This window comes from Schistocerca gregaria, chromosome X (genome assembly GCF_023897955.1).
Source record: "Schistocerca gregaria isolate iqSchGreg1 chromosome X, iqSchGreg1.2, whole genome shotgun sequence".
Taxonomy (NCBI): Eukaryota; Metazoa; Arthropoda; class Insecta; order Orthoptera; family Acrididae; genus Schistocerca; species Schistocerca gregaria.
In genome coordinates, this window is record NC_064931.1 from 302772071 (window position 1) to 302787556 (window position 15486).

Sequence of the window (15486 nt, forward strand, 5' to 3'; positions counted from 1 at the left end):
CAACATAATCTCCTAATTTCAAATCAACTTCACTTACAGTTTAGAATTCTCCAGTGGTTAAAGTAACTGGATCAACTCAAACCCAACTATTAACAGAACCTAACTGTACTTGCAACTATGTCTGTGGAAAAATGTCTGCGAAGTCTGTGTCCACAGTGATACCAAATTTGTTATCTCCTCCTAGAAATCCCGTGACATCCGATGTCGACGATTAAATACTTGACGTTGGCGTAGCACTGGGTAAACCACTCAGTCCTATTATTCTTACATTCCTTATGCTTCTTTTGACGTAAATATAGAAAGAAAAGGAGAAAACAGAAACGTAACTCTCACCGGTATATAGCTCCCTTCATGCAAGTGGAATGTAAGTGGCTTCAGGACTCATTCGTAATAAGTGAAACTCCCAGTGAGGGATAAGCCATTATTTATAAATCTCCAAGATACTCATTTTAAGGCTTTACAAGTATGTGCACTACAAGGATACGATATCAAGAAGAAGGCGGCCTTACGGAAGAGATAGTGAAAGGCGGAGTCACTTTGTTTCTCTTTGACACCACACTACGCCAATAATTACAAGGGCAGCAATTCAAGTTATGGTTGACACAATATGCACTTCGTCTGGCACTTTAATGCGCTGTGCCTATCAGCAAATAAATTTCTTGACAATGAGGCACTCAGTTAACTTGTGAATAAATTTCATCGACCATTTCTCCTTCTAGTTCCTCCGTATATCTTAAATCGCTGTGGACAATGTACTGTTAGGTTGCACTAGCACATGCCCCAGTAGTAGCATGGTTGAGAGCCAAACGTAGGAAGAAAGTCTCGTTTCAGCAAAGCATCAGGAACCTTTTCGCCCATTAACATCATCTTCATCTCTCCTTCCTTCGCAGATGACGTTGAGCGGGAAACGACCGATACCCCCCATCTAGAATCTCCGCCCCCCCCCCCCCCCTGTAGCTGAGTGATCAGCGCGACAGAATGTCAATCCTAAGGGCCCCGGTTTGATTCCCGGCTGGGTCGGAGATTTACTCCGCTGAGGAACTGGGTGTTGTGATGTCCTAATCATCATCATTTCTTCCCCTTCGGCGCGCAAATCACCGCAGTGGCGCCAAATCGAAAGACTTGCATCCGGCGAACGATCTACCCGATGGGAGACCCTAGTCACACGACATTTACATTTACCTAGTAACTACTTTCCTGTAGAACTTCTCTTCCCTGAAAGAGCAGCTTCCATAACCGATCCTCAGTAAGGCGAACTAGACTCTTTCCAAAAAATGACTGCACTTACGCAGCAATACCGTGTCCACAACTGGGGTAAGATTATAACCACACCAATATAAGCAGCTGCCACGACATCCATGCAGATCTCTTCGGAATTCCTTACAAGAAGGTCAGCCCTTTGGTCAAATGAGCAATGTAGTTTTGCAGTAAGAGACAGGTAGACTGCGCTGCGACGATTCGGGAACAATGCACCCACAGAGAACCTCGCGGCCTTCGTGTTGCGAAACGTTACTAAAATCCAAAGATAAATCAGAGAGAATAAAATCAAGTCATGGCACGAGTTGTACAAGAGCAGTAACCACTCCACAGCTACTACAAATGTTTGCATGTCACCAAAGAGGATTTTAGGTAAATGCAGGACAGTTTGCCTGGCAGTTGTTTCGTATGAGGTACGTTCACGAAAATACCACGTAAGGAAGCCAATATCATGACACAACATTTCTATAATATTACATAGTCTGAGAGGCTAAGACTGGATCTTCGCACATAGCAGAAAGGCATGGAGAAAGTCTAACACAACTTAGTTAACAATGGGAATTAAACTGTGTGTCCTAAGTAATGGGAGTGATTGTCCCATTTAAAGACGAACCGTTTACGACGTCTTAATTTTGCAGCTAAAGGTGTCGAATGGCGTACGTGTAGACATGTCATCTGTGTAGTGTGTTACGGAGATGCATTGAACATGGCAGAAAGTCGCAAGTTAATCGACTTCGAATGTCGAATGATAATCGGTGCGGGAGACATTGGTCACTGTACATTGGCGATTAAACAACAATTCAGTGAAACTTCCTGGCAGATTAAAACTGTGTGCCCGACCGAGACTCGAACTCGGGACCTTTGCCTTTCGCGGGCAAGTGCTCTACCAACTGAGCTACCGAAGCACGACTCACGACCGGTACTCACAGCTTTACTTCTGCCAGTATCCGTCTCCTACCTTCCAAAACAATTCAGTATTTACGAGGTCAGCACGTCTAGTGGGGATCTTCAATATCACAGACACATTCATTCGACACGTGGTGATCACGGCACAGGACGACCGAAAGAATTTGATGAACGGACGTCACGTGACTCCCGCAGAGCCGCCGATTAGAATGTGGGATGCCAGGAACACGTTTCTACCAAATGTATACGGAAACAAATGTATTGCATCGGCTCCAGTAGCCGAAGAACGAACATCATAACCAGTGACGGCCCGTAACTTTTGGCCACTCAGTATGCAACCAGTCATTCGTCAATTGCGAACTACATGCTGCATTGGCTGCGTCTCTATTCCTGAGTTTTTGTTGAGTTTCAGTGTTTAGTACACGATAAGCAGCATATTTCATGTATTTAGGGGTCCAGAGCAGCATTTCCTCCTTCTGGACTACTAGTCGATCTTCTGTTCAGCCTCCTACAACCCAAATTGCAGTTGACTCATAAAAGGCTTTTCAGTTGAAAAAAGTTTTTATTTTAGCCGGCATCGCTTTTATTTTAACGTACCTCAGATAAAAGTTGCTCATACCATTTAACGTGTAAAAGTATGATGCCCTCCAAGACATGGAAGGGAGAGCATTGGCGTGCTACAACGGTGCAAAAATTTCGTACTCGGCCAGTGCTCACGCAATGCAAACAATGACATTTCATACCGGTGTTTGATATACTTCCATAGGCTCTGTAAAGTCGTTAAAACTTTTGTTACTCTGTGATCGCCTCGATAGACGGTGGCGACTGCAGCCCCACTGTTCCACAAACTTTGCAAAACCAGACGCAGAGTGTCGCAGTGGATACTGATAAACTTTGTGCACCTACCATTGAAGTGACTAGAGACGCAATCATCGCGTCCCACGTCGAGATACACACCAACGTGTCCCACCTGTAGATGCACATGCAACAAGAGACCTGCAGCCCTTCCAGAAACGTCAACATGGCCGCACGGAGGAGGAAGTGTTACCTGTCGACGCCACCCAAGAAGGAACCACTGGCCACCAATATGTAAGTTGCACAGAGCTGATACGCAACTACCGAAAAAGGGCCTATCATCTTATTTGTTGAAAGTATAGGCAGAAACACAGCCAGGCTCCACCCTATGGCACTAAGCAAACTTATTAGATGGGAATGTGACTCATTATTCAAGCATTTCATCAGTATTACGAGTACAGGGGAAAACCGTGTGAAAATTGAGATTGTGAGCATTAACTGCAAATTCCATGGTTCAACATTCATTCTAACACAAAACAAATTTGTGGGTCTTATTCCAAAGTACTTCACTACTTAGCAAGGCATCAACAATAATATCGAAACCTCCCTTTCCGAGAAAGAATTACCAACAGAATTGAATTGCTGCAGCGAAGGTATTACAATCAGGTGATATAGTAAAATTATGAACTTGAATGGGGAAAAGGTAACAAAGCTGTCACCAGTTTCTGATGTGACATTTAGATCACAGCGACTCACACATTTTGTTAATACTCATGGAATTGATTGTCCATTAAATATGTATGTACCCTCCGTCTTGTAGTACCAAAATTGTTTGCGATTTATGCGAGGCAGCAAACAGTGGAAAAGTAACACAAGATGCGCGTTCTGCGCAGGACCACATAGAAGTGATGCCTGGAAGGAAGAGACATCCAGCAAACGTATATTGATTGTGCCTGTGGACGTATGTCATAAGCAAGGAAATTAACAAAAGTCTGTCTTCCAATAATGTTACCTAAGGGGAAGCAGCAGCTGTGTTTGAAAACAGGCCTTATGCGAATGCAGCTATGCAGCTATTCCCCCCTCCCCCCCGCCCGAAACATTCCAAAACATTGTACAAAATTTCTACCTCTTCCCACTCCACTGCGGCTTAGTGCCAGTACTAGGAACTGCACCTACGACCCGCAGAAAACAACCCTTGCCATGACGACAATGGCGCAGACGTCAGGAACGCTGGCTCCAGTGGTATTCACCGCCGATATAACCCCTCCCTCCACCAATACAGCATGCCTAACTACACTACCAGAAACTCATAAATTGTATGGAACAAAGAGGACCCCACAAAGCACGTCCCCCGGATCCAAATGTATCAATCTGAACTGCTTTCCTCTTGGTCAGGATATCACAGACTCAACCAACAGAGTGATGTTGGGGACTACCTCGTCAGAAACATGTTCAGTATAATTATGGTTGTCTACTAATGGGCCTACTCCAGTACGACAAAGATATTCTATCGGAATATCAATCCAGAATATGTTGGCCCCACTTCTTACACACCAGAATGCTACAAAATCTTCCAATGGAATGCAACATCGCTCAAGACAAACAACGACAGCCTTCGAAAGTTTTCTGCTCAAAACTACATATACCCACGTGCTATCACTGAAGTATGGTTAAAACAGAATGAACCGTTAGTTTACCCAGGCTATACTGTCTTTAGAGAAGATAGAGTTGGTGTCTACGGCGATGCAGAGTTGGTGGTAAAAGAAGATACCCATCATTTCGTTGTCAATACTGGCACTGTGCTTGACGCATTGAAAAGGGTAGATACTCGCCTGCAGATCAAGAGTTAACATCTCAGTTTGGTCTCAGCATACCAAGTGCCTAACGATAGACTTTACACCAGTAGAAGAAAAACTGGAATATGTCATGAAAACTGAGGATCCCGAGAGAGACTATGGGGTCTGATTATCGCTTATAAATGATGCAGCGGTAGTCTCAGTACCTTAAATTGGATGTACGTGCACTACTCAGAGGCCATCGCCTTGTTGGTGTGATTTATAATGTGATGCAAGGAGCAAGGGGAAGTATTATGGGAGTACAAATTTCTCTCTAACTATACAAACTATATTCTTCTTAAGAACACAAAAGCTACAGCCAAGAAAATATCCAAGTACAAAAAAGAAGTTTGCCAAAATTTCTGCACTGCAGTCTAGACAATCAATCAATATTTCGAATGTAATAAGGAACATAAGAAACGGCCTTACAATAGAGATGCTAACATCTCCACCATCCGACGAACTTTTAAAATCATTCTTGTGTATGATAGTTCCATCTGGCATAATGGACAAGGAAAACGAGGCGGGATTACAAGAGGACAAAAGCGTAAGTATACAGCGCTTTCCGCTGGAAGAACTCCAGATCGGGTTCTCCCAAGGGAAAGCCCTGATTATACTGACTATTATTAACAACCAAACCCAATTCAAAAGTAATAGCAGTGTGCATAACTACAATACTACGAGAAGGATGATCTTCACTATTTAAGATTAAATCTAACTTTGGCACAGAAAGGGGTGAATTATACTGCCACTAACGTCTTTGGTCACTTACCAAATAGTATCAAAAGTCTGACTGATAACCAAGTATTTAAGAAGAAATTAAAATATTTTCTGAATGACAAATCCTTCTACAAGCCAGAGCCTCACACCACTATTATGATCACAGAGCTAATTGCCATTTAGGGAGCCATGCTATTTGCACAGACGACCACAGCTGACAGAATAGTCACAACCTCTGTTAGTATGACAGCCCTACAACTGACCAGAAAACATAATAATAAATGCACCAAGCTCATATTTGCAGCAGTTATCAACACTGTGTTTCGAGTGTAGAGAAACTATCGGAACATCCTGATGGTATGGATGAAAAATCACTCTGGGATACCTGGAAACTAACAAGTAGATGTCCTAGCAAATGACCATCTCTAAATGAAACTGTTTAATACAGTAAACTCGCTGTCACAGATATAATACCCATGCCCATAAAGCGGTTGTCATGGGACTGGCAACAGGAGTGGTCGAGGGCTTCTGAAATCGAAGGCAGTCGCTACCCGTCTATTTATCCCACGATTCACGGAATACCATGGTATAATAATACACTAACATCGAGGAGCTTGACGACAGTAACAGCACGGCTGAAATTTAATCATTGGAATCGATACAACTGTATGTGTTTGCGGAGAGGAAGATGAAGCAAACCCCATATTCCACAATGCCTTCAGAACACGTATGACATTGACATATATATAGTCATCGTAGGTTTCTTGGTAATCAGTTCTCATCCAGCCTCCAAACCTTGTTAGCATCTAACTATGAAGTATCGTATGAAATACTGTACGAGTTCGTTAACAATTTTTTGTTTATTTATACACGCCATCACATTCTTATGACACAATCTATAAATAAACAAAAAAATTACAAAATAATCAGTCACTCACTCCGTTGAAACAATGTCGTTTTTTCGTTAACAATGCCAGCATCCAGACATAGCCCCCTGCGATGCTGTTCTGATGGTCAAATGTCTCTGAGCACTATGGAACTTAGCATCTGAGGTCATCAGTCACCTAGAACTTAGAACTACTTAAGCCTAACTAACCTAAGGACATCACACACATCCATGCCCGAGGCAGGATTCGAACCTGCCACCGTAGTGGTCGCTAGGTTCCAGTCTGATGCGCCTAGAACCCCCCGGCCACACCGGCTTGCAACTGTTCTGATGTTCTTGGTAATATGATGGAAGCTGAGTAATAAGAATTCCAAATGAGACGAAGGTACAATTACCTATTATATTCATGCAAGCTACTGAGCAGGATATGCAACACTCAGACTATAAATAAATGTAATTACGTGCCTCCTCTATTTATGTGTCTGAATCCTGGTGAATTTGTACGCATGTCTGTAATATCCAAATCTGATTCTTGTATAGCGAAATCATGTTCTATGTAGATGATACTCACAGACCTGTACAAATATTCAATTCTCTATCACCCTTTGAAACAGTTCTTACAAGACATAAAAGAACAGTTTATAAATAATTTCGATGCATAATATTTAATATGGACTGAATTGGGAATACTCAAAATGTGTACATACAGCCATCTAACGTTTCTTATTGTGGTATCAGTAGGATTTTCATAGTACACTACCTCTGTGTATCCTATGTTTTATTTTGGTCATGTTTGCTCTTTTCTGAATAATATGGCTGCAAAATTTATTTTATGTCAGAATCCGTCCTTTTTTCAGGCTATGCAACTTCGTACTCCAATACGGCTTAAATTTATGTATACCCTCAACTTTCAAAACAAACTGTTTTGTGCGATGGAATGTTCCGAAATCCAATGAATGAAAAAAAAACAAAACTGAAAAGTGTCCGTAAGATTTTTTGGTTTTATATTTATTTAACAAAATACTAATACTGTTTCGTCTCTTGAAAGACCAGGAAGGAAAAGGTTTTCGAATCAGTGAATATATTAAAATGTGACATTGGGAAGATTCGGGGACAATATATTATAGCAGCTTTGTTCATTTTCTATTGGACTGTGGCTGCGTTATATATGGTTTCGCACGATCATCACTTAATATCCTTGATTCATTAAAGCATGGTATCATCAGACTAGCTAATGGGGCTTATATGACCAGCCTAAACCCAGTCCTTGAGCATAGGTGAAGGGGCCGCCCCTAGCTATCCGGCAGCAGCTGCTCACGGTACAAAGTGCCTGCAACATCTGAGCCCATTCACACTCGCCGGCTTCACACCGCAGATTTTGTTGATCTTGTGTATTACTGCCGCCTACGAGACATGCGAGTTTTTGAAGTCAGGGTAAGGCAGCATTTGGACGAACTGAGTCTAAGAGTCATAAATGTCTTGACACAAGGTTAGTTAGCATTTCTAGCGTCGTATGGCGTTGTACTGTGATGGGTGCAAATTCAGGGGCGCGGTTGGCTATACAATTATTTTGCCTAATCATGCCCTCAGGATACACGTGCCAAACAAATACACTGAGTTTCACGCTGAACTGAGGAAATCTGGCTGAAACATTCGTCATCTGTTCTCATTGACATAGTGTTTTGCAGTCCGTTCAGCAGCCATACCCTGCACACTGACCAATGCACGGCGTCCAGGACTCTGTCTTTCTTTTGCAAAAACTGGGGAAAGTAATTTCACTCTGAATGGTATCAAACCACGTGACTATCTGATGTAATAACAGGCTAGACACATCACGCCAAACAAGCATGTGAGGCGATTAATATATCTCACAGTGCCGTCACCGTAAAAACTAAGGTATTACTTTCGAGGAGATGTGTCAAGTATCAGAGGGAGACTGAGTGGTTGGAAGTGACTACTAGTAAACTGCAACTTGACAAATCATTAAACTAGGTGTAGCTTTCTTCTCCCCAGCACAAAAGACATGACGATGCAGCTCTCACCAGACTTCGAATAGGGCGTTCCCCATTGACATATGAGTTTCGCCTCCTCCGGATAAGGTGTCCGTAACGTACTGCTCTCGGAAAGTCAAGTTTTAGTTAACTACATTTCATTTGTTGACAGGAGCACATATGCAACTAGCTGAGGATTGGTTCTCTGTTTTGGGTGAGAGTTAAGACTTTTTGTTAAGTCAGGGCCCCGAGAGCTCATATTTTACTGTGTGTGTGTGTGTGTGTGTGTGTGTGTGTACAGTCGAAGACTAGCATTTATTTCAGCGTGGTTTGCTTCTTCCAGTGTTTTATACAAGAATTCAGCCAACCATAGTTATCTGAATTGCCGTTTTCAAAAATTAAGGTATATGTTAGTTCAGGCTAAGACTTTTTATCTCGAGAATGGTCCTATTGCTTAAAGTAGCAAAACTAAGTCTGTATAAGCTTCATCCCATTGCCGACCAAACATTCTGTTGGGTGACAATAACAAAAAGCCAATTACATAATTTTATAAATTTTATCAGTTTCATTGCTCAGGAGAAACTGCCCATCTTTTACTTCTGGCAATGATAAGCTCGTTCTACTCAGATTTTAAGAAACTGCGATACGCCAATGAATATATTTGCTTTCACAATAAGAGCTAACAGTTTGTCTCTGTACGCAGAAATGCAAATGTCGTCGTTACTTCTTCCCGAAAAGTTCTCAGGGGCCGCCTTAGTAAGCATTAAAACTAACTGAAGTTCCTCTCAGAACCAATGGAGAACTTTTATAGCATCTGTCATTCATTTCTGGGGTGGACGAGAAGTTTTGCGGCTGCTGGGCGCTAGTCTGGTTCGAGGCGAGTTCCCGCAACTTCTGTTTCAGTTATGGCAGGAAATTCTCGTTCAAGTTTTACGACATTTTTTACGCGACGGGTCCAGCGTGATGGCTGGGAAAGAAACGCTATTTGAGCCATTGTTCCGAGCCACGCTGAAGTGCGATAAAAATGTGCGCAAGAAGCTAGATAGGCACGTGAAGGGAAAATAATGCAAGTGTTAACTGTCGGATGGAGGCCATATGCAATAAAAGCGCGTTAATTATAGCAGAATTATAAAAAACTTGACATCTACAGTTTTGCTCGTGTTGCAGCACATAAAATATGCGGTTTCACTTTCAGCTATGTTATTTTCGCCACAACATTATGAATCCTGCATCCCTCTTAATACTATTGCTGTTGAAGACCTACTCTTGTGTAATACATATAACAAATTCGCACAAAGAGCCAGAAAATTTCACGATTTGTCACTTACAAAACTGTTGGTCATTCAATGAAAACAATAATAATCGTAAAATATCTGGTAGTATACCTCCTAGGTGGCCTAGATTAGATCAGATCACACAAAGTGGACTCCTCAGCGATAACATCTCCAGGATTTTGGAACTTGGCAATAAATAAATAATGGATATTTACAAAACAACTAATATACTATCGTTCCAAATCGTTCCTATGTCAGATGCGCCTCTATGATGTCGAAAATGTTTATTTACTTCATTTACACATATATATTTACAAACTTAATTTTATCTTGCAATTGTCTACATACTAAACTGCGTACGATAATTCTATATGTCAGTTGTAGTCAGGTATCGTCACAAACAGAAACATTTTGCTGAGCTTGCTGTCATTTATCTAATTACTGCACTGAAGCTGTGCCGAATTCTAGCAGTCAAGTTATGGTCTATCGATAATAGTAAGTAAACGAAATGGCAGAGCTGAGAAATTCGTCAGTGGTGTAGTAGTACTTGACCACCTCCTCCAGACTCTACTGAAATTGTACTTTATACATAGTTACACTTATTATGCCTGCTAAAATGCTATTGTAAATGCGTGTTTCTCAATAATGAACACCTTTATGGATAAAAATGTGTGACTTTAAGCTTTAATGTAGATTATTCTCATTACTATAATGGATTCCGTGAAATAAGGCATTGGTTTTAAAGAGAACTATACAGAATGTATAAAAAGTGTGACAAACATTATGGCTTTATTCTTGACTTCAAAACAGTACTTAAAGTTCAAATGAACGTGGGTGAACAGTTATTGATGGCACTAATTTTGTTTTGTATGATTATTGTTTATTCAGTTTTAGAGTAGCTTCCATCATGACACATCACAGCGATGAATGCAGTGTCTGAAATTATGGATATGCACTCGACATACGACTTATCAGATGGAAATAGTGTCGGAGCTTGGCAACTTTAAGCTGATCCTTATCGTGGTAAACAAATACCTTGTGCAGGTAGTTCATCGGGCCGTGAGTGAGACGAGGTCGTTTGAGAACAGAACTGGACACGAATGCCTGAGCTTGAAGACCGGGTTCTTCGTGTTGTGGATGAAACTGCATCATCTTCTGCAAAGAAAATGCGGGTAGAGATGGAGTATGACAATCTCGAATACTTTTCAAGAAAATGCATGCGCAAGCATTACATGAGGCAGACTTTCAGCCAAGAGTAATTTTCTGTCAATGCATACTACGGCAGTGTGCAGTTCTTAGCATGTTCGTCACTTATATCTGGGGCTGGATCTTTAAGTGATGGGATTTTCCATTACCATAATAATCGCGTCCGGGCTGAAGAAAACCTTCATGAAGTATGCCTATGGTGTGGATTCATCGATGATTATATCATATTCCCCACCTCTTCCCGCCACGTATTACTGGACAAATGAATCCACAGTTTCTCATATATTAGTTGCTTCATGTACTTGCTAATCTACTTCAAGGCGTCATCCGGGCGAATATGCCTTGTGCGCGATGGTGAGCCATCTCACATTGTGCAGATATTTCTCCAGTATTTCCATAACCAGTTTCTGATCAGGCGGATTGGCAGAGTGGCGAGAGGGAACCATTTCATGCCGGTCCGATCGCCAAATACGAATTTTGTTTAAAATCGTATGTATATTCAACTCCTGCACCCACTGTAGATGCCCGGAGGTTGTGTGTCCAAAATGGATACGACCAAACATGGAACACACATGATGTTCTCCATAACATGTCTAAACCTATGGAACGCAGGGCTGGTAGAGGCATGGAAGAAAGACGTGGTCATATCGAGGAATTTTTTAAAATGTAGATGTGATTGGGTAAAGTCTCATCTTTGTGCCATGAATAATAAATCCTTTTTATATCCGTAACGCAGGATGTTCGAATTCCCCTTCATGTGGAATCTGTAACGTTTCTGATACATGTTTTATAATCACTATGTGACGTACGACGAGTAATATTACACAGAAAATATATTTAGTCGCAGTTGTCAATACTACAAGATTCTGCTAAAGACTTCTACAATATGTTCTTAGAATTACACAGCAAATAATTGGTATTACACATTTCTGACGAGGAAAATTTTGACTTGATGAGTAAGTCCGAGATTCGATACAATATGACGCTATGGAATAAGCAAAAGATGCTACGTTTTATTATTGTTACCTCAACTATGCCTGCAACATTCACTGTACAAACAAAGTTTCGTGTTAGTGTTTCAGAAGTTAAGTTTTACGTTGCAACCAGCTGCACTTATTATCAAGTTTTCATTCCAACAGTCAAACACTGTTATCCTATTCTATCTGCAGGAAATAGCTTGAGAATTCTGAACAGCATATAAGTGTGTCTTCTAAGTAAAATGACAGTTTCATTCTGAAACTATATTCCATTTGGTGTTTGTTTCAATGACTGTAGCGTTTACAAACAAAACAAACCTAATGTCTGATACTGAGTACTGCTGGCACAAATTGAAGTTATTGAATTGTACACCCTGTAATAATGCGTACGTTCACGAAATTGCGCTTCGGTTGAACCTTTCTTCCTGTTACTTACCTGTTTGTCAGATGGTATGCAAGCTTATGTGAGTTTCGCAGGTTCATCTCTCTGTCTGTGCTTTAGGCCGGCCAGAGTGGCCGAGCGGTTCTAGGCGCTACAGTCCGGAACTGCGCGACCTTTACGGGCGCCGGTTCGAATCCTGCCTCGGGCATGGATGTGTGTGATATCCTTAGGTTAGTTAGGTTCAAGTAGTTCTAAGTTCTTAGGGGCTGATGACCTCAGAAGTCCCATAGTGCTCCGAGCCATTTTTTTCTGTGCTTTAATTATCTTTTTTTATTGCGGTCATTGTCCTTGTAATGTGCTAGTGAATCGCAAGAACCGCCTGACATCCGACACGAAAAATAAAAACTGCCGCTTGAGAGAACATTCCTACCCTGTTCTCAGGGTAACAGGCGAAGAATTCATAGATGGCACGGTGTGTTGCAGGCAGCGCATGCCCAACAAGCACGTGTACTACTACCGGTCCCCGGAGCACCAGCAGCAGCACGTGCTGAGCTTCGCGTTCGCCTTCGACCGCGAGGAGGACGTGTACCAGTTCGCGCTCACCTACCCCTACTCCTACTCTCGCTGCCAGGCGCACCTCGACCTGCTCGAGCGCAAGGCTTTCCCGCACTTCAAGCGAGAGCTGCTTGCTACGTCCGTGGTAAGTACTGATGACCGTACGTTGATGTCCACAACCAACTGAAACTCACAACTACGAATTCTTTCCAACCATAATATCTCATTCACTATTGAATTACATTCACGCAGACTAAGATAGGCAACCAAACTTACGTGGTCTGTCCCATATGTGAAGACGTAATTTGGGTTGCCTATCTTAAGGCGCATGAAATATTTTCTTGGCCAATTTTATTTGGCCCACACAGTTATTATTATCGTATGCATTAAATAAATGACAAAATTGGTTCACGTATTTAACCAAAAACAGATATGTGCAACTATTTACACTATAGACATTCTACGGCCAGGACTACACACGAATGTCGGCAGGTTCAGTCCAGTGGGATGCCCCATCGCATGCCTCGGCCATCCATTATAAGGGAATGAAATATGGTATTGCGTCACTTGCATATCTGCGAACATGTGTAGGGTGGTATTCAATGGGAGCAGATAGTGGTAATAGAATAAACTTACCGGGTGACCAAAAAGTCAGTATGAATTTGAAAACTGAATAAATCACGGAATAATGTAGATAGAGAGGTACAAATTGACACCCGTGCTAGGAATGACATGGGGTTTTATTAAAACCGAAAAAATACAAAAGCTCAAAAAATGTCCGACAGATAGCGCTTCATCTTATCAAAATAGTAATAATTAGAATAACAAAGCAAAATAAAGCAAAGATGATGTTCTTTACAGGAAATGCTCAATATGTCCACCATCATTTGTCAACAATTGTTGTAGTCGAGGAATAATGTTGTGAACAGCACTGTAAAGCATGTCCGGCGTTATGGTGAGTCCCTGGCGTCGGATGTTGTCTTTCAGCATCCCTAGAGATGCCTGTCGATCACGATACACTTGCGACTTCAGGTAACCCCAAAGCCAATAATGGCACGGAGTGAGGCCTGGGGACCTGGAAGGCCAAGCATGACACGATGATCACCAAACGACGCGCTCAAGAGGTCTGTCGGACTTTTTGTGAACTTTGTTTTTTTTTCTTCTAATAAAAGCCCATGTCATTCCAAGCACGTGTGTAAACTTGTACCTCTATATCTACATTATTCCATGGTTTATTCAGATTTCAAATTTATACTGACTTTTTGATCACCCGGTATTTCTATACACGCAGTCGTAAGCGCATGTAAGTTATTTATTTTTAGACGAGAGGTTTCGTTTTTCTAATCATCTCAAACCTTACATTCTGTGAAGTGAAATAACACATAACGCTTCAATTGCAGTCGAAACTCGTACTGAAATAAGACAGTGTAGTAAAAAACGCAGTTGATATACCCTTTATGACATTAAGGAGCATTGAAATGATAATTAAATCAAGGCCCTAAGCTGTCAACAGGCGTTGATATACATCAACAGGGACAGTTGAAAATGTGTGCTGTGACCGGGACCCGAACCCGGGATCTCCTGCGTAGATGGCAGACGCTCTACCCTCTGAGCCACCGAGGGCAAAGAGGATAGTGCGACTGCAGAGATTTATCCCTTGCACGCTCCCCGTGAGACCCACATTCCTAACATAATGTGAACACTCTTCCTTCGTAGTGTCCCTCCACATTACGCTCATTACTCCCGGCAGACAATCTTACCGAGTCCCGTAAGAGCTCGTGCAACGCTTGTGCATCCAGCACAGGAGAAGGCCAATGGCCCATTAGCCTTAACTATATGAAGATAGTATCGGTTCTTGCGGATATGCCCGAAAGGACAGATACCATCTGCATATTAGGGAACGTTGCCATGGAGCAGATCCGTCTGTGCAGCCGTGGAGAACACTGCTAAATGTGGCTCGGATGCTTGTAGTTGAATACCGGATACCCCGCCCATTGTCTGTTTATGATGAAGTAATGTAAAAGTTCGCAGCTCTTCACATTGACAGTTTGCCAGCTAGATTCTTCTTTCACATAAGTCAGTGTATGTTATCACTTATCTTACTATAGTTAATTCTGATGTGATCATTATACTCCATTTTTAATTTTCTTCCCAGAAATACTTATTATTTTACAACTTACCATCATAAAATATTTTTATATTCTTTAAAATGTGCATGTAACATTCATTGAATACTTCGCAAATAATACTGTATATCACAAGCTCCACAGTACTGTGGTTCATATTTAAATGGTTGCTTTTTCTCTTTATGTAATATAAATTTAGTACCTAATGGCTATAATTAGCCTTTTACTGCACCATGTCACCACTGACATTAACGTGACACACCTAGGCTACTAAGAGTTATGTATGACCTGACGTCATTTGCAATCCATTTTGGGGAATTGAGTAACTTTTTTGTCTTTCGCAATAACGGCCATGGGCTGTAGATATTACCCTATGCCATCCGTACGTGTATTTTCAAAATTCAGTTTAAATAAGGGCCACCAGTTGCCCGACTCCTGTGCTACTGATTATCTATCTGCTTTACATATTTAAGCTCTTTCACACACGTATACTACATACATGGAATATTTAGCAAATTTTTGTAATTTCTCGTTCACATTTTAGCCTATAGTTAACAGACATACATTTTATGCAAG

At 41.6% G+C, this 15486-nt stretch overlaps 1 protein-coding gene across 1 annotated transcript in view; it reads left to right on the plus strand.

Moving 5' to 3' along the window:
• LOC126298039 (cytosolic carboxypeptidase 6) overlaps positions 1 to 15486 on the plus strand; it is a 1900625-nt gene that overhangs the window by 731033 nt on the left and 1154106 nt on the right. The window contains exon 5 of the mRNA XM_049989358.1: positions 12713 to 12929. Coding sequence (XP_049845315.1) covers positions 12713 to 12929 — 217 coding nt within the window. The remainder of the gene's footprint in view (positions 1 to 12712; positions 12930 to 15486) is intronic.